Raw genomic sequence first — 20368 nt, forward strand, 5'->3', positions numbered from 1 at the left:
TGGTGAGTATCACAACAGAGGACAGAGAGGAGGTTCCCGAGATTGTGTGGGTCAGGGAGGCTGGCTTCAACTGAATTTTGCAAAATGGCAGGGTTATTTAGATGGTGGTGGAAGAAGCATTTTAGTTGGGGGGAGAGAGAGCACACGTGCAAAGACATGGAGGGGACATAACACGGAAGGGACATACAGCAGGAGGCATTCAGAGTAGGGCACTTGCCTTATTGCATTTTGGAACTTTGATTACAGATCTATCTGCTAATCGCTCAAGACCTGAATTCCTAGAGGGCAGGTATCAAAGGCCCTGGAACTCAATTATCTAATAATAATAAAATATTTAATCTTTGCCACATTCCTGTGAACTCTACCAATATTGAGAAAACTGAGACATAGGACTGTTAAGTAACATGCCCAAGGTCACACAGCACAACAGGGATTTGAACCTGGGCATTCAGGCTCTGGTGCCTGTGTTCTTAACCATTATGCTATGCAATAGGTAAGTATTTGAATTGATTTGATTTGAATGGATGTAGAAGTAATTACATGATAATGTAGTCTCTCATTTGTTTAAAAAAAATAACGTGGCCGGCATGCCAGCCTCTGACAGTTGTTGCAGCAAAATGTTAAGAAGCCCCCTTGGCTTTGGCTTTGGCTTGTGTGACATGTGGAAACTCTCACAGGTGGAAATGTTCTCTGGGCTCTTAATCGCCAGACTTTAGCCAGTCTCAAACCCAAAGTGAAAATGAAATATGAGTTTAGGCCTGAAACAGAGGAAATCAGAGGTCAAAGGAATCTGGAGGCGAAGAAACAGAGGCTGTAAAGATGGCCTTACACAGAAAATGGAAGATCCCTGGCCTTAAAAATACAGTCTTTTGAGACAATTTGAAAGAAGGTGAGGGAAACAATAATGATAAGTACATATAGCTTTAGAAGATGAAAGTGCTTCTACTTTTAAATTGATTTTGAAGAGGAGAGAAAGAGAGATGAGAGGAGGTTTATGATAAGAGCTGAATGGTGGGGAATAGAGCAAGGAAAGCAGATTTCACTATGGAGAGCAGAGAGCCATCCATTCACTCGTTTATCCTACCAACAAAACCTGGAGCTGGTCCCTGGGGTTACAAATGAATCAAACACAGTCCCTGTCCTCAAGGAGCTCACAGTCCAGTGATAGAGACAGGAAGATGGAGAGTCCCGATGCTATGTGCTAAATGTCCCAGTTAGAAGTGTGTACAAGGGAGAGAGGAGGGAGCCGTGATGGGGTGCTGAGGAAGGTTGTGTTAGGCCTGTTGATGAGAGAGGAGGGCCTTCTGGGCCAGCAAGAGTGTTTTGCAGAGTGTGGCATGAGAGAGAACACTGTGTGCTCTGGTTTGTCATTGCTGGCCGCAGAGTGAGCTTTCTAAGGGCTTGTGGAGGTTATGGTGGGTAAGAGAGGAAGATGGGAGCCAGTAACAGGAAGACCCCAGTTCCAATCCCAGCTCTGAACACTGTGAGCAGGGGCTAGTCATTCTACCCTCCGTCTTCTCCTTAACTCTTAGTTTGCTCACCTATAAAATGCAAGTGGTGGGTGGAAGGAGGACATATCCCATCCATCTCTGAGGATCTTCATGAAGATTAAAAGGGGTGTTGGGTGTGAATGTGCTTACAAACTCCCCTGCGTCTAGCATGTGATTTAATGAATTCTTTCCAGTGGCTTTGTAAGGGTTCGTCTCGTTTCTGCAGGGAGATGACACTTGCTGTGTTATCTCTGCACTTGCCACCACGCCTTTCCGACGGTGGCCTGGAAAATCCTCCTGAAGGGCATTTGGTCCATGTAGCTGCCCCTTGGGGTCCACAGGAGGGAGGAGCCATCCAAGTGGACCAAGAATACCCCCACTCTCTCACCCTGAGCAGGTCCATGTGGAAAGCCAGGAACGCCCTCCATATTCAGTATACAGAGCAGTGTGTCGATTTCCTGAAATATCCCGTGAAAACAAGAGGGTTTTCATTTTGAGAAATCAGAAACCCTAATGACTGCTTATTGCATTTGAAGTATCTAACTTTAACCCATTCACAGTAGAGAGTTTTTTAAAAGAGGAAAGTGTACCAGAAATTGTCTGTAAGTGTTAAAAATGGTGCTTTCATTATTCTTTTTTTTTTCAAGTTCACTTAATCTCTCCTCCTTTGCTCTATATTTTCCTGACTGGTATTACTGTGAGAACTTGTTAGTTAATGTTTGTGAAGCATTTTGAAAATGGAAATAGCCATCGACATAGTGATGAGTAGTAACGTTTTTAAGTGTTCTTTTGTATTTCAGAAATTAAATTCCAGGGATAAATCGTACCAGCTCTCAGATTAGTCAACTTTGCCACCTGCAACACATTTTAATGGGCACATATTTTCAGTATGTTATGTTTTGGACCAGGAGAATGAACATGTATTAAGTGCTTACTGTGTGCTGAACTCTGAGCCCAATGCCTTAAATTTGTTATTTTCAATCTTCACAGTAACCCTGCAAGGCAGACAGAAAATTGTTCGCATTTTTCAGATGAGTAAATTTGAATTGCACCTCAGAGAGTCTTAAGTGGCTGAGCCAAGGTCAAGGCTGGAGCTGGTTTTCAAACCCAGATCAGATAGACTCCAAACCTCATGCTCTTTCCATTATACCACGTAGAATTTTGAATTAAGATCTTTCCAGTAACAACAATTTATTTGGCAGTATTTACTGACTAATAGCAGACACATAGCCTAGAATGTTTTTAATCGGATTAGATCATTTACTTTCTCTGAGACTACTGGGTTGCATTTTATGCTGATAGGAATTCTTTACTCAGACGTGGAGGTTTAGGGAAGGGCACAGAATTTGGTTTCAGACTTGAGTTCAAGTTGCGGTTCTGGCTGAGTGACAGTGGACACTGCCTGAAGCCTCATTTCTCCATCATGTGTAAAGTGACTTCACTTCTTCAAGCCTCAGTTTCCTCAGCTGTAAATGAGAGGAGTGACAATTACCTACTTTGCAAAGTTGTGGGAGAATTAAGTGAAGTAATGTATGTGGAGATACCTATTACCATTTATTGTGTGCTAACTGTTGGCAGTATTGGACGGACTTCGTGGTAATTGCTTGCCTAGACATTTTCCTGTGTAAACCAAACAGGATCTCCGTTTATTGAGCCTTTGCCATATTCCAGGCAGGGGCTTTGCTAGGCACTTTGTATGTGCTTCTCCATTACCATATTTATGACATTATATAATAATTACTTATTTACTTATTTATTTACTTCCTTGCAGGCAGGAACCTCTTTTATTTCCTTTATATCCCTGGCATTTAACATAATGGCTTTTGGCTCATGGAAGGAACTCATTAATGTTAAGGAAGTTAGCTTGGCTTTTGTTTCTTTATACTGCTTTTCTTCTTTTAAAAGATAACTTCAGTTGTGGGAGGGGCTATTCAAATGAAGCACTATATTATCATTAGTAAACTGTGACTTACAACTTTCTTTAAAATATGCCTGTAACTAAAGAAGTTTAGGTTGCACTGATTTGACAACAGCTGATTCTGAATATCTGTTAGTCTTTCACTCTTTTAAAAGGTAAATTTCTGGGATGAAAAGAATACATCAAGAGTTGGAAGAGTTTGCAAGCAAATTTACTTTGTGTCTGTGATTTCAAAGGAGATGGTTACCCTACTCAACTCTTTTCAGTAACCTTAGTGTATCATAATTTGGATGTGTCATATCTAAATTATTAAAGACATATTAAATTAGTCCTAAAAGGGTCTTATCTGAGAATTATATATTATGCAGTTTGAATTTTATTATAAAGGTAATAATTTTGAACTTTACCATGTGTTTTTAAAAGGCTTATTATTTCTCAATTTTTAAAATGCCAGTTTGACTCTTGCCCAATTAGTACGAATTAGTGAGATTTCAAAAGCATGTTTTGATAAAGACAAAAGATTGTTTGTGAAGACAGAAATATTAACTTACTTATCCTCTGTTCTAATCCAAAATTTTCTGTTGTTATGAAGCAAATCATAATGCATACAGTAGGAGATTTTAAAAAATAGAACAATGAGGAGATTGAGATGAAGGAAAACTAAGAGAATTTTAAAAATAAGATAAACTCAGGGGTGAGGTTTGTGCTTAAAAAAAGAATCAAGTTTGCAGTGAGGTCCTGTGCTCTTTCTTTACACATAGAAGGCTACAGATTTGGCACTCATTTTCCTAGCAATATTACAAAGAGGGGACCCAAAGAATTACAGGATGCAGCGTCCATAAAATAAAAGTAAGCGCATCACACAGATAAGAGAGCGTATTAGTGGTTCATTGCCATAATAAAGTTATCTGCCTCAAAGCAGATAGAAATATTCTGATACTTGGTATTTGTGATTTTTTTTTTTTTTTTTTTGCCTCCGCTTTGCTTCTCGTTCATGAGATTTTTATAAATATGTATTAGGAGGATCTCCGTATGCAGGAAAGAGAGAGAGAGAAACTCAAAAAGCATGGCGTGGAATGCTGCTTGACAGTGTCATACATTCACAAGATGTCCTTGAAGATGGAGCACAGAACAGAGATCAGGGAAATTTTGGCAGCTGCAGTTGGGAAAATAAATGGCTGTTGTGTGATTGGGCAGATCCTGAAAGCAGGCTCCTGCTCAAACCATGTAATTAAGAAAAGTGGGAGCTTTTGTCCAAGAGCAGAATGTTCATAATATCAGAGTTTGTCAGCAGGAGCTTTTAGAACAGATCAGTACTTTTCACTCCCTGATCCAGGGAACAGTTTTCTTATAAATCATCCACTCTCCTTGCTGTCTTCGTGAAGGTTGCTGCCAGGCGATAAGGCAGTCTTAGATTGTAACCTCACTAATGTGCAGTGATGTAGGTGAAGGGGAGACCAAATCAGAGACTGTTTCAAGAAATGCGATTTTTATTCATTTGGGCTCCTATGTAGAAACAAGCAGAGTGTGGCCAAGGAGAGATCCTGCAGGACAGCTCTGGGAAGGAGATGGAATCATTTTTTGTTTGTTTGTTTTTATTTTTGTTTTGTTTTGTTTTTTGAATTTTATTTTTTTATACAGCAGGTTCTTATTAGTCATCCATTTTATACACATCAGTGTATACATGTCAATCCCAATCGCCCAATTCATCACACCACCACTACCCCACCCCGCCACTTTCCCCCCCTTGGTGTCCATACGTTTGTTCTCTACATCTGTGTCTCTATTTCTGCCCTGCAAACCGGTTCATCTGTGCCATTTTTCTAGGTTCCACATCTATGCGTTAATATACGATATTTGTTTTTCTCTTTCTGACTTACTTCACTCTGTATGACAGTCTCTAGAGAGATGGAATCATTTTTAATACTGTGGCTCCGAACTGGTTTGAAGGATTTGACATTTTCTTTATTTTTTAAAAATAGCTTCCTTTCAGATTATAAAAGTGCTATATTTTCATTGTAAGACAAAAAACCAGAAAACTAGGAAGATAGAGATGGAGACAAGTATAACAATCACCTATAATCCTACTATTTATTATTAACATTTTAATTTTTCCCTCCTATTCTGTGTATGTTTATATAATTGACATAGTCAATTTCTTTCTTTTTTTTTTTTTTTTGCGGTATGCGGGCCTCTCACCGTTGTGGCCTCTCCTGCCACGGAGCACAGGCTCCAGACGCGCAGACCCAGCGGCCACGGCCCACGGGCCCAGCCGCCCCACGGCACACGGGATCCTCCTGGACTGGGGCACGAACCCGCACCCCCCGCATCGGCAGGCGGACCCTCAACCACTGTGCCACCAGGGAAGCCCGACATAGTCAATTTTTTATTTCACCTTTTTTCTACATTGATTACAAACATTTTCTCATGTTATAAAAACCATTATAAACATAATTTTAACAGTTGTGGAATACCGTGTCATAAAAGAGGTGATAACTTACTTAGTCACCCCCTCTTTTGGGCCCTCAGGTTGTTTCTATTTTTTCACACTTCTGGGTACACTTTTCTTAATATACCTTGTTGTGCATACTTTTGGTCTACAGAATTCTGGATTCTTTTCTGAGCTTCAGAATGGATCATCGGTCCAAGAATATGAACACGAGGTTCAGAAAGGTTGTGCCAATTTATATTTATTTCCACCAATAATGATGAGAGAGAGACTATTTCACTGCCCTTCAAAGCTTGACACTTGCAAACTTTGAATTTCTATCTATGTTCTCTGTAAACATTTTGTCCACAAATAATTCACATCTACACTTCTCCCAGCCCAGGTCTGCATTCTCACCAACCCTGGTTTCCTAGAGTCCAATTTTACTTGCACCCACTTGCTTTCCCAGAGAGTGTCCCTTTTTCTAATGTTTCTTTCTTATACAAAAACAGAAAACGAAGTCAGTGAAGGAGGAAGTTAAAAATAAAATTTCAAGTGTGATACAGGAATTTTCAAATTTAAAACTGCCCTATCAGATTGTTGTTCAAGATCTTTTCACTAGTGAACATACAGATATAATATGAGGCTGTGTGAATCGTCCATGGGTCTAATTTATACATCGGCCACTTTTACATGCACTGAGGTGCTGAGAACCTTTTTGTTTCTCTCAGTAACTTTGGCTTCAGAATGTCCCCAGATAATCTCTCTCCTTTGAATTAGAAGGGCTGTTGGCATTATACAATTCCTCTTAACAAAGAGAAGGTTGCTCTGTGCAGATTTTTCTAGATACTAACTCCCTCTACTCCCCTCTGCTCTCCTCCTCGTCTCTACCCCAGCTGTGTTAAGAAAACAAGGTTAATTTTCAAAAGAAAAAATATTTTAAGTAGATATCTGAAGAATTCAATCTGAGTGTGCACAAAACTTAAATTCAGAGAAGTGACCCAATGCTTTAAATCATGATATAGATACAGAAAAACATGTGGCTTTTTACAGCTGAATCTTGGTGAGTTTGCTCATACTCTGAGCCACTAGCCAGGCATTTTATAAATATACAGTACTTATGTTTACATGAATTGTGCCACTGGCTACTGTTTATGCATTTAATCAGAAGGTAAGTCAGATTTAGTCTGTGGACAGTTTTACAAGTGACTCATTAATGTTCTTCGTATGGAAGATGAAGATAACATATATTCCATCCCAACTGGTTCCCATCCCAACAGGAGCCCATAGCTTAATATTAGGCATTTTGGTTATTTTGTCTACATTAAACATTCAGAGTTTGGGGGCTTAGGGAGTAGAATGGGAAAGGAATTGTTTTCCGGTTGATTTTTTTATTAGAGCTGATATTTTTGCAGGAAGCCTGAGCGCTTGCCCACGAAATTGCATTTATATTAAAATGAAAACATTTGTCTTTTTCAAATATGCCTTTAATGAAGAAATCCTATTGAAAGTTTGGGATTGTATTTACTTAATTGGCCATTTTGGAAAAGAAGACTGAATAGGGGCGTGGGGGTGGGTGTCGTTTGAAGGTTTCCCTGTCTTTATAATGAACTGGATGATCAAGCCATCCCTCAGCCCTGGAGAGTTTTCTGTAAAAGTCTGTTAAAAACCAAATACTCAGGGGTTGTACCAGGACTGCCCCAGATGGGCACACCAGGAAATCATTTTAGGCCCAAACTGAAGCCCTAAAGAAACACTGTAAGATATAAAGGAGGCCAGTATTTATTTAGGAGGAGAAATGTATGTGATGTGTCTGGGGAAGAAGATTAAAAACTTGGATTTCTGTGAATTTGAGAATAATGCCTAAAAGACATTAAATTTTGATTATGCTTTTCATTAAATGCTGGCCCTGCTATTTTAAGTATTAATGCCTCTTATTCTCTCCAGCGGCGGCTGATTCTTTTAAAAAGCCCTGACTGTCAGCACTGAGAATACTTTTGCCATGCCTGGTGTTCATCTCCAGTGAAGAAGCTGCTGTTTCAAAGGAGTAATGCCTCAAGTTTACCTCATTGTTACAAATAGTCACTTGTTTAGGACGTAAGCATTTAGGCCAGAAGCAGGATTGTCAGTTCGGTGTCAGAATGGCGTATGACTAGGCTATGCGTAATTTCATTTACGTGCTTTTGGTGAGGGGCTGGGGCATTGTTAGACAAAGTCTGAAGGGAATTGCTTAAAAGAAAGGGGTGTATATGATTGATTTTAATTATTTGTTTACCTCCCCTCCTTTCCCATCCTCTCACCTTGAACCCTCTAAGGGCAGGGATCAAATTATTTTTCTTTCCCCAATTCCTCAAACAATGCCTTGGCCTATAATAGCATTCGATAAACTTGTCTTGAATTGAAAACACTTGTTTTAAAGATATGCTGAGAATTTATTACCACATAACTTCCTAGAGTAAATAGGTCTTTCAGGTTATTTGTGCATCTGCCCAAAGGCATTATTAAACTGTCAGCATGTTTTCCTCAGTTGGAATTAAATTTTTTTTTTCTAGAGTTTTCTACTTCCTGTCTAGCAGAATCTACAGAAACTTGGTACAAATGGTTTTGGGGGACCTGAGTGCAGTGTTCAGCCAGATTCCCCTGGTCCAGGGGTCTTTGTGAGTCATCACATATAATTTGGTTGGGGGTGGGTGTATATTCCCAAGTTCCCTTTTCCTAGAGTGATCACATCATAGATCTCAGCCCCTCCTTGTGGGCCCCATTAATAACGTATCTCCTTCCCAGTTGAATCATAACCAGGAAAATGTTACGTTAAAAAAAAAATTAATCTGAAGGGACTTGAGCAAATTAAAACCTCTTGAAAAGGAGGAGACAGCATGGAGTTTATGAGCTGATGGACAAAACTTTAAAGAAATATCAAATTGGGGGGGGGGGGCGTGTAAGGACATTTTTAGTATCTTTCAAGGAGCAAGAAGAGAAGTGAGGAATTATTCCTAAAAATAATATCTGTCTTCAGGAACACAGAGCCTGCTGTGTAATTTTCTAACTTTGGGGATTTGTTTTTCAGGCTTTTGAAAAGTGGGTGAGATGCAGTAGTCTGGGCTGCTCTACCAGAGTCTAACATAGTGCATGTCAGAATTTTATAAGGGTCAAGTGGGAAATGCCTACAAAGAGAATTAGGACTTTTATTTTTGTTCTCATGAATAATTTAAATCTATTTCTTTAATGGTTCGATTCAGTGACTGCCCTTGGTAAACATTATTCTTCATGCTCTTGGGAGCACTTGTTCTATTACATAAGGCTTAGCCTTTATACATAAATTTTCAAAAGTCCTTCCAGCATGGTAAAAGGAAACACCTTTAAATACTCATTAAACTATTTAATAAAATACATATGTGGATCGCAGATGTACACACCTGAAGCAAGTTTGCAATTAGTACATTCCTTTAGCATCTTTCTAGTTTGACATTTAGAGGGTGCTGAAAGTAGATGGGAGAGTATTTGTTAAAGAAACATCACATTCCTGTGACCTTCTTAGGTTCTTTTCTCTTGATCCTTTTGACTGATGATGGAGTATCGAGGTCACCGCCCCACCCCCCAAGAAAAATCAGAAGTTGAAGACAGCTAAGAGTGGTGTGATGGGAGTACAAGGGCCCTGCACTGGGCTCTCAGATGATGAATGTCAGTAGTGAGTTCTACATCGACACAGGTTCCTCTAATATAAAGTTGTAACCTTCTATTTGCCTTGTGAAGTAAATACTGAAAGTGTCAACTAGGTTAAGGTACGTAAATGCAAGACCATACAATTTATTGTCAGAGTGCCATTTCTGTGGAAAATTCTGGAGCAAAACCATGGTGGTGTGGCTGACAGGATTGGTGTGAGGGCTATGGTAGGACCCCTGCTGTGCCAACGTGGGGTCTGGAATAGTGATGTCCTCAGCTGTGAGGAATAGGACCAGCCCTATAATGCTTACCTGACCCCCCCGCCAAGCCTGAGCACATGAAAGCCTTGTGAAGAGTGGGGGACAGAGGGAGCTGTAAGAGATTCATGAGCCGATGGAAGAAATATTAAAGGAGGCCTTACGTACTTTCTAGAATTTTAGAATGAGTCTCGCTTAATATACTTAAAGGACTTTCTGGCCACAGGATGTGCTTGCTCTCTCCTCTGACATGTGGACCCTTCAGCAATAAATATTTGTCTTAATGAATGAATGAATTCTGAGGGCAAGAAATTACATGAAAAGAGTGATTGGGGAAGGAAGGCAAGTTTTTGCCCTTTGATTATATTGCTACTCTTAGAATCAACTGGGAGATTTCAGTCTGAGACAAAGGATTGGCTTTAGTGTACCTAAAATGTTATGTGCATATATATTTTTCTGAGGAGAAAGAGCAAAGGCATTCACCGGCTTCTCTACAGGGTCCACGTCAGCCACAGCTTCAGCCCTCCTGCTTGAATGAATGCCTCTTAGAATCTGCATTTGAAATAATATCTAAGTGTATGCCTGGCATATAATAGCAACTCAATAAGTATTCTGTCCTCTTGTTATATGTAAGATGGAGATGACATTAATAAAATTATTGGCTTGTACTTCACAGGGTTGTTAAGAGGGATCTAGCAAACTATTGGACTTTCAAGGACTTTCATTCATTCAGTAGTTCTTTATGCAGAACCTACCAATTCTCAGGCCCTGTCCTACATGCAGGAGATACTATTATAAACAAAACAGATGTGGTCTCTGTACGATGGAGCTCAGAGTTCAGGTCGCCATTCTTTGTGAACTGTTTAAAGTACTCTACTCAGAAAAGTAAGGAGGTAGACATGTCTCCACACCTATATTCAAGTGCTTTTCTGTGATATGGCCACCTTCACACCCTCCCCGAAAAAAAATTAGAAGTAAACTCTCATCTAAGGGGCCATGTCTGCATTGTCACAAGAACACTCAAGTGAAGTAGCCTGTAGGCCTAGGCTTAAGTCCTAGCTCTGTCTCTAACTAGCACTGTGACCTGTGCAAGTCACTTCCCCTTTCTGGTCCTCAGTTTCCTCATTAAAGTTACAGGGTTGGGCTTGGTGGTCCCTAATGTTCTCTGATATCTGTCCTGCATCCACACTGTGAACTCAGTGAGGGCCAGCTCCTTGTCTTTGTTGTCTGTGTATCCCCAGGACCTAGCACAGTGCCTGGCACTCCAGGGCTCCATCTCCGTTCATCTAACATTCCCAGATCTAGCCATTGTGGAAATGAACCCTTTTTTAATGCATATAACCGGGCATGTCCAGGAAGTAGTGTAACAGATACCTTGGGTGGACAATAACAAAAGATGTGATTGAACAGTTAATTTAGGACCATTGGGAAGGACCCAGAATTGTAGTGACAGAGATGCCATGAAGGGCAGAGAGGGTTGGCTCTTATTTTCAAGAATATCCTGAGAAAGAAAGAAGCCTGGCGCCCAGCCTCTGCTTCTTACCTCCACTGCCTCTGCAGAGATAAACGACCCAGAGTGATGATCCAGCAGCTGCATGCCTGAGGCCTTCCCTCTCGCTTTTGTTGTATATTTTGCAGAAAAAAAAAGGGGGGGAGTGGGAGGGGTGAGGTTAATGCCTTGAGTGTGAGTAATTAGTCATTCAAACCATCAACATTTACAATGACAGGATTTGAGTGCCTACATTATTGTGCACTGCTCTAATAGTTTACCCCTGAAATTTTCTGCCTGTATAATGTTTCTTAAAATATATCACGGGAACATAAAAGATTTAATGCAGTGCTTTGTACAACCATTAGAGTTTGAAGTCAACTGAACCTCCTCAGTGCTCTATCCTTGATGCTGACTGTAATTCTGCTCTTAATTGCCATTCAGAGGAGGGAAGGAAGGCAAGTCAGGGGTTTGGAACCTGATCAGCTACGAAGTTGGCTGTGAGACCCACACAGAATCCTTCATTAAAGTCCATATGCACACTTGAGTAACTGATATATTTATTTGCAATGACAGTTGTGCTGTTAGAATATCAAAGGCCTTAGAGTAGGGAAGCAAGCTTTCTGATTTTGCCGAGCCGGCCTCTGAATTTATTGAAGGATATGCTTCCCACTAATAGACACGTTTACCTCTGGTCTGTTTCCCAAGTAGGGATTATAAGTGTCCTCTCTTTCAGATCTATCACGTAACCTTCAAGTGCCACAGTTTCATATTCTTGCATTCAATATATTTACATCTTGGCAACTTTCTTATTTTCCAAGTAATGTTTTAAAATGCTCTTGGTTCACTTGTGTATCAGATTTGATTCTGACATTTTACATTTCTGATTCTTTTTTTAAGCCTGTCTTGCATCCTGGGATGCGTCATTAAGCCCAGCAAGGGGTCTTATTACATGATGTATATTAACACATTTGCAAATGTTTCTCAGCTTTGAAGCTGTACGTTTTTATTGAGAAAACTCTGTGTGTGTGCATATGTGTATTTTCCTCAGTTCCTTCTGAGTCCACAAAAGGATAACCGTGTAGTGTGTGTGCAGAGCAAAGAGAGCTCCATCTCCACGAGACGAGAAATGACCTAATTTATAGGTTTGTTTGCTTAAGGTACCTCAGTACCGAACATTGTATCTCGTGATTCCTTGTCAGAGGTTTGGGCCCAGTTCGGGTTGTCGGATGTCCAGATGGGGCTCAGCTCCAGGAGTCAACATAAATTAGGAAATCCACATAGGATGTAAGGAGATCCAGAAAGCTGATTGGGGAACTGAAATTTCTTTGCTGCAGACTTGATACTTCTTAGGCCTTTCTGGAGCAGGGAGACCCATGAGATGTTCACAGAGACAAGTGCTGGCTTTCGCCACATGTGTCTGTGAGTCAAGCATCCAGTGAACAAACACCGAACACGGCTGTCAGGTAACAGCCTGCTTAGGTATGACTATATTCTTCTTACGCCATCACTAACACCCACAAAGCTGCCTCGCTGCAGAATATTTTCTAGGTGTTTGTGCAAGAGCCCAGCCGTGAGAAGGGTAACCTAGGAAAGTGGAGCAGCGAAGGTGTTATGTAGATTGTGGGACTGGCTTTTTTGCCACTAAATCAAAATGTAGTAGTTGGGCAGCTCTATGGTTCTGCCACCCGAGCCTCCTGAATTGGATAAATCCTGTTTTGGTTTTTTTTTTTGCGGTACGCGGGCCTCTCACTGTTGGGGCCCCTCCCGTTGCGGAGCACAGGCTCCGGACGCGCAGGCTCAGCGGCCATGGCTCACGGGCCCAGCCGCTCTGCGGCATGTGGGATCTTCCCGGACCGGGGCACGAACCCGTGTCCCCCGCATCAGCAGGCGGACTCAACCACTGCGCCACCAGGCAAGCCCATAAATTCTGTTTTTTAAGTTCCTTATTGAGTTGGCAGTGCTTCTTGTGTTTGTTGCCTGGACACCTGACTCAGTGAAGCAGTGAGACGACACAGCAAACGGAGGCACTGCACAAGCCCAGGAGGCCGACGGCTTGGCAGAGCAGAAACCTGCCTCACAGCCAGCAGTTTCAGTGATGCTCCGTAACAGCATCTCCATTAGCGTGACCCCTCCCCTGGGCACATCGCCCTCATTCTTTCCTGGGCCCTTGCCTCAAGGGCAGAGCAGCTGAATAGGATTTACTGGGTGCATTTTCTGTCAGTGCTGAGGAGAGCTTGATTTACGATTCCTCTCAGGAACCCTTTGCTTTCTCCTTGCGGTTTGGACCAGCCTAACGCAATGCCATAGTTGACCTGAAGCCAAGAAAGTTGTGATGATTTAAGTGGAGCCACTTAAGTTATCTACATGATGGCAAAGAATCTTAGAAGCTTCCCACCTTCCTCAATCTGCCTTATTTCCACGACTCCTCTTGAGACTTCTTTTTTTTTTTCTTTTGGTTTCATATCCCATTTGTGATTATCAGAAGAAGAAATGATTACAGCAAGGCTCACCTATGTAGGGCATGATGAGGAATAATACTTATGATGCTTCTAGCCACTTTATGTTCTAGGCAACTTATACATATAAATAACCTTGCACAGTAGGCTTTATTCCAGTTTACAGAGGAAACTGAGGCTTAAGAGTATTGAAATAACCTGCCTGAGATCACAGAGCTAATAAGTAATAGAACTAGAATTTTAAGTCAGCTCTTCCCTTGGCTAAAAACTCATTCCCTTTTTACTACCACTATGTTTCAGATGAGTAAATAAGCAAAAAACAGAACAAAACAAAAGCAAAAAACAGTCTCTGAAGGTTGGTGAGGACGAACAGCAACTAGAACTTTCATACACTGCTGGTGGGAGTGTCAACTGGTACATCTACTTAGGAAAACTATTGACAGTATGTACTAAAGCAGAATATACCCTATGACCCAAAAAATAGACTTCCAGGAATATTCCCAACAGAAATGTGTGTGTGTGTGTGTGTGTGTGTGTGTGTGTGTGTACACCAAAAGACATGTATATAATGCCCATAGCAGCATTATCTACAATAGTTAAAAACTAGAAACAACCCAAATGTTCATCAAAGTAGCAGAGATAAATAAAACGTGATATTTTCATACAATGGAATTCTCTACAGCAAGTGGAGAAGAGCAGCCTACCACTACACCTCACAACATGGATGACACCCAGACATAATGTGTGAAAAGACATAAAAGAGTATGTATTGTGTGATTCCGTGTATGTAAAATTCAAAAACAGATAAAACAAATCTATGGATTAGAAGTCAAGAGTAGTGGTTACCTTTGGGGGTGGTATGAATAACAGGGGTGAGGACACAAGAAAGGCTTCTGGAATGCTGGTCATGTTCTGTATTGTGATCTGAAAGGTGGTTACTTAGGTGTGAGTGGTGTTTACTTTGTAAACATTCTTTGAGTTGTACCCTTAAGATTTGTACATTTTGCTACATGTATATTAGATAAACATGCTTATCTCCCCAAAATTCTCTGAGCAGCCAAATGGTAGTAATGGAAGCTACTTGTAATCAGGTATCTGCTAAGCTTTGGTTTCCTTGTCTATAAAATGTAGAGAATATTAGAATATGGCTCACTGCTTTCTTGTGGGGAGTCAGTGAGAGAAGTCACATCAGGTGATTGGCAGAATGACTTCAATAAATATCAATGATTGTGGTTATGTTCCCACAACTATTCAGGCACTTTACATACATCCTATCACCAGATCCTTCTTACCACCTTGCAAGGCAGGTGGCATTGTTCTCCTCTTTCAAATGAGGAAAACTAAGTCTCCCAGAATTTAAATCCCTTACCCAAGGTCACACAACTAGGGAATGGCAGAGCATGATTCCATTTCCAAGGAGGTGATGGTCAATTTCACGTAAGACAGAAACCACACCATGAAGGATGAATAAGGGATGGTGCTAGGATAGAATGGAAAAGTGGGACTGATGAGCTGCATTTGGGGCCAGGAAAACTGGGTGCAGGCCCAGACTCTGCCCCACTTTCCTGTGATGACAGAGAAGTCGCTGGATGTCTCTGGAATTCATCTCAAACATGAGAGTTTTGAACTGAATTTTATTCCCTGAAGTGCCTTCTGGCTCTGTAGTTTTGTGATTCTCCATGTTTGTCATTCTATGTACAAGGCATCTTTAGGACCTGGCTCCATGAGCTTAAACCCATTTTTCATGTGAAACCTTATTCTATCAGTATCTTCTTGGGACTTTCCTGAATGCCCCTATCCTTTAAGCAGGTTTAATTGCTCCTCTGTTACAGGCCCATTGTCCTACTGTAGCCATTTGCCTTCTGTGTCCTCTGTGGACTATAAGCCCCTTGTGGGTAGAGACTTATCTCTTTTATTTCCATGCCTGCTGCCTCAAACAGTTCACACATTCGTGGAAATATTTGTTTTATTAACTGTTTAGATACAGTGAAAGTCCTTTTTAAGTAATGTGTGAGAGGACAGCCTGGGGCTGTGCTAGACTTAAAGTGGAGAGAGAACTTTTCCTTCATGTTTTTAATTTTATTTGAGGTCCAGGAGAAATAGTAACAGAGGCACTGGGGAGAAAAATTATTAGATAACTTTGTAGCTCCCCAGCATGCCTTTATGAAATCTGAAGTTTGATCAGTATTATCAGTGAAAATCTAAACCCTTCCCATATGGAACAACCCCACTTAATTTAATGTCATTTTACTTTATGAGACAGTTAATAAACAGGTACTGTATTTAAACTTGTGAGCATAGCCCTCTATATTTAGCTTTTTCAGCTTTAATGGAACTATAATTTTAATCATGATTATTACTTTACATTTTAATTATAATTCGGTGTGGCTTAAGTATACATTTCTGAGAGTGATTGTGTAATGAAAACAGGAATTAGCTTTTCATTAACAAAATAATGGGAGAGTTCCCACTGCATTCTAGTCTGTGCTCAAAATCTACGGGTGGGGGGGGGGGGGGCTGGCCTAAAAATAGCAAGGGGAGTTTAACATTTTGGTTAAAAACATGTTTCTAAATTGGCTGTGTTCACAACCCCATCTCTTTTGCTCCATCCTGCTTTATCTTGTTCTCTTTCTTTACAAAAAATAAAATAAAATCTTGAAAGAGACTCTGTGTCTTTGAGATATCAAAAGGTTTACTATTTTTATTTTTATTTAGATAATTAGCACCATGGAGCCTCAGGTGTCAAATGGCCCGACATCCAATACAAGCAATGGACCCTCCAGCAACAATAGAAACTGTCCTTCTCCCATGCAGACAGGGGCAGCCACAGATGACAGCAAAACCAACCTCATAGTCAACTATTTACCCCAGAATATGACCCAAGAGGAATTCAGGAGTCTCTTTGGGAGCATTGGTGAAATAGAATCCTGCAAACTCGTGAGAGACAAAATTACAGGTATGCTCTTCTTCGATATTCTAGGCTTGGGATTCACAGCTGCGTTGTTCCATTAGATGTGCAGATCTTAGCAGAAATGCATATGTGTGGTGATGCCTTTTGAGTGTCTGCAGCGTGTATCCTGCATTCAAGGTCAGCGTGGGTACACAGTCATAAACTCATGCGTGTGTATACTACATGAAACCATATTGCAAATTGGTAGGACTGGGAAGCAGATAAAGATTTTGCAGCCTCCTCAGCTTTAGTTTATGTGAAATAATCCTTTGGCTGTGTCCTCTTTTATTCTTAATCAGCCACCCCTACCCTTTGTTCTTTAGTTCACAGTTCTGCCCTCTGCCCTCCCTATACTAGTTTTTATCTATTTATCCCTTTCTTCTCAAACATTTGGTTTGCGTGTGTCCAGTGTATTTCCATGTATCTGAAACTGTCTTTTAAAGGGGGCCATTGTGGTCACAACTGCCCATTGTCCCTGGGAGAAATAGACCCCAAGGATAGCAGATGATTCTGGAATAAAACTACCCTGTAGTAGGAGGGAGATGCTTGATGAAGGTATTTTATCTTATTTATTTGTTTGTTGTGAAGATACTCTCTGAGAAGTCAGAGACTTTTTACTTGAAATTGAAACAATACCCTATACTTCAATACTTGAAAGTTTTAGGTTCTGATTTTTTTCTAACTGACAGCCATTTATTGAGGACTTAATGTTTGCCAGATACTGACGCTATTATCCTTTGGGGCTGGGGATGAGGGTAGTTTCCTTGTAATCCTTCTGGAAGTGGGAATGTTTTCTTAGAAAAATACTGGACTACATAGTGACGGCAGTGAAGCTACTGCTCTCTGATGCTCCCGTCCTAAAATCATTCACACTCAGCTTTGAGTATTTGTCATTTTGGGGTGTTGACTTTTGTTTCCCTCTCTCTGGACAGTTTAATTGAAGAGCAGCTGGCCTATATAAGAAAAAGGAAACTCTAAAATACAGAGATACATTATCTTGATTTTTAAATCAGAGAATCCAGTGTATTTATGTGCATGTAGCTGTATATATTCTCCATTTCTTCTAATTCACTTGTTAATTTGTCCATTTATATTAAGTATTTTGCAAAATCATAAAACTAAAATAAGTGTCGAAAATATAAGTCATATAACCCTCTAAACATAATTTCCTCTTCTGTAAAATTGGAAAAGAATACTTATCTCAAAGGGCTTATTGTGAGGATTAAAGGAGAGACTGGATATATACTGCCTAGCACAATACCTATTGCATAGCAGTCTCTCAGTAATGGGGGAGCGTGTTATTATTATAGGTACAGTTAGTATGTTTCAAGGAGAATAGCTAGAACAGAGAAATTTTATCAAGGTCTCCAAATGGGCCAGGGCTTTGGTGTTCTTATCCCAGAGCCCTGGATCATCTATCCTTTGACAGAACTGCCTATGCTCTCAGAAATCCAATGTTTAGATTCCTGAAGAATCTTTATATAATAGGATGATAATTCAAACCAAATTAAAACCAGTTAACCATATGATTCTTCCTCCCACTCCTGTATAGAAAATGTATTTTTGGTGTAGCCTTACCTTCTAAATAGGGACTCTGCCAGCTATATTAGTGAATATTATTAATTACCTTTTCAAAAGAGTTCCTTTAGAACTATAGTAAGATTTTTGAGAAGTACTGATTCGTGGTGTTGTTCCTTGTTTTCTAAAGACACATGTTTAAACAAGCAGATTCCTTTACTGAAAGAATGCTAATTTGGTAGTTCACTGAGTGTATTTGAGTAAGAGTGACAGCTTCGAAGACAGCCTTTAATTTGGTATACAAAACCAAAATTGTCAACTTTGGTTTGTTTAGCACCCTCTCCAGCACAAGCAGAGACATACAGTAGCATCTGAGCTTAAAGAAGAAGCTTAACGGGTTGAAAGCAGAAATACAATGCAGGCATAAATTTATAATTATGCATTTTTTTTAATTCAGGGGGGAAAAGAATTTTATTTGCAGAGAACTTATGGGAATGAGGCAGGGAAATATAGAGAGACCAGAGATATTTGCCCTCATTTGGCAGCAGTGTTTAATAAAAGTAGAACTTGTGGTTGTAAAGAGTGCTTATTAAATTCTTCATTTACACTACCTAATTAATTCTAGCATTTTAAATTAACAGTGAAACTGGTCCCTGCTGTACCATTCCATAGATGCAGCATATTTCCTCTATCCACCCGTTGTTCAGGTTTAATTGGCTACGCTAAAAGTCAGAGAAGGAGGGAGAGAGAGGGCTGTAGGGAGGTGGAGAAGGAGTGGGGATCGCTCTGATGGAAGACGCTCTGAGGCCTACATTTGGGGTTAAGTGATAACGCAGGCTGGGAGAGGTGAGGTTTCACACCAGCCAAGTTAAAAGGCTGCTGCTGGTGGTTCAGAAGTCAGGGTAAATGACATCATAGGTATTTTTGTTGCCCTGATTTTTAACATCCCCAGTCCCCCTTTTCCTCCAACACCTCCTACAGATCTCAATGCATCTTGATCCTGTGAAGTTTACAAGGAGTTCTAAATATCCAGTGGGAGGATTTGGGGGGTGGGAAGTGGCAAAGAGATAAGAATTCAAGATTAAGATTTTCCAGCCTAAACCACTCCCTAAGAGAATGTAATAGATTCCCTTGGAAGGTTCTGGCTTCTAAAATGGAGAGAGAGAGTAAGAGAGGGGGCGAGGTGGGGGGAGATAGAGAAAGAAGGAAGGAAAGAAAGAAGGAAGGGAGGGAGGGAGGGAGGGAGGGAAGGAGGGAGGGAGGGAGGAAGGAAGGAAGGAAGGAAGGAAGGGAGGGAGGGAGGGAAAGAGAAACTGTTAATGGTGTTGCCAGTAAGCTGGCTTCGCTCCTGGCTATAGGTTGTCAACGAATTCTCCGTTTGAATTTGGGCATGGACTTAAGTGTTGTGGTACTGAGGACATACTTATTATTATTTATCAAGTACTTACTCTATGCCAGGTACTTGCTAGGCACTGAAGATACCTTATTTCACTTAACATTAAAAACAGCCTCCATTTTCTTAGATGAAAACACGGAAGCTTAGTGAGGTTAAGTAACTTCCCCAGACAGCACAGCTAGTAGCAGGTGGTAGAACCGGGATTCACCCCCAATTTCCAAAAGCGTGATCTTATGTGGAAGCACGTGCAGGGCGCCCCTGCCTGTGGTACCTGAAGATCCCTGCTAACCCTCAGCCCATAACCCAATGAAACACTGGGTTCCTCTGAGTAGCAGTTGCTGGCCGCACTCTGCATCTTATGTACCATGGCTTAAAACAATACTCCTGGGCTTCCCTGGTGGCGCAGTGGTTGAGAGTCCACCTGCCGATGCAGGGGACACGGGTTCGTGCCCCAATCCGGGAAGATCCCACATGCCGCGGAGTGGCTGGGCCCGTGAGCCATGGCCGCTGGGCCTGCGCGTCCATAGCCTGTGCTCCGCAACGGGAGAGGCCACGACAGTGAGAGGCCTGCACACCGCAAAACAAACAAACAAACAAACAATACTCCTGTGTATACCAGGAGGCAAAGATAACAATATTTATCATCCTCTGGGGATATAACTCCGTCTTCAGTGGAGACCCAAATTTATGGAAAGTGCCAGGTTTAAGGTTCCCTTACAGTGCTTTTGGACATCTCTGTTAATATCTTCTCAGAGATACTAGATTTTCTTTTTCCAATTGGGAAAGGCTGCTTATCAGGA

At 41.0% G+C, this 20368-nt stretch overlaps 1 protein-coding gene across 6 annotated transcripts in view; it reads left to right on the top strand.

The window, feature by feature from the left end:
- ELAVL4 (ELAV like RNA binding protein 4) overlaps positions 1-20368 on the top strand; it is a gene marked incomplete at its 5' end in the record, with an annotated part of 85768 nt that overhangs the window by 19824 nt on the left and 45576 nt on the right. For 5 of the 6 annotated variants that reach the window (XM_079927600.1, XM_079927601.1, XM_079927602.1 and 2 more), the window contains one exon: positions 16420-16660. In XM_079927600.1, the coding sequence (XP_079783726.1) occupies positions 16420-16660 (241 nt within the window). Of the gene's footprint in view, positions 1-16419; positions 16661-20368 lie in introns of those variants that run through there. The other variant, XM_079927603.1, reaches the window with a different exon arrangement.

Source organism: Stenella coeruleoalba, assembly GCF_951394435.1.
Source record: "Stenella coeruleoalba genome assembly, chromosome: 1".
Lineage (NCBI taxonomy): Eukaryota > Metazoa > Chordata > Mammalia > Artiodactyla > Delphinidae > Stenella > Stenella coeruleoalba.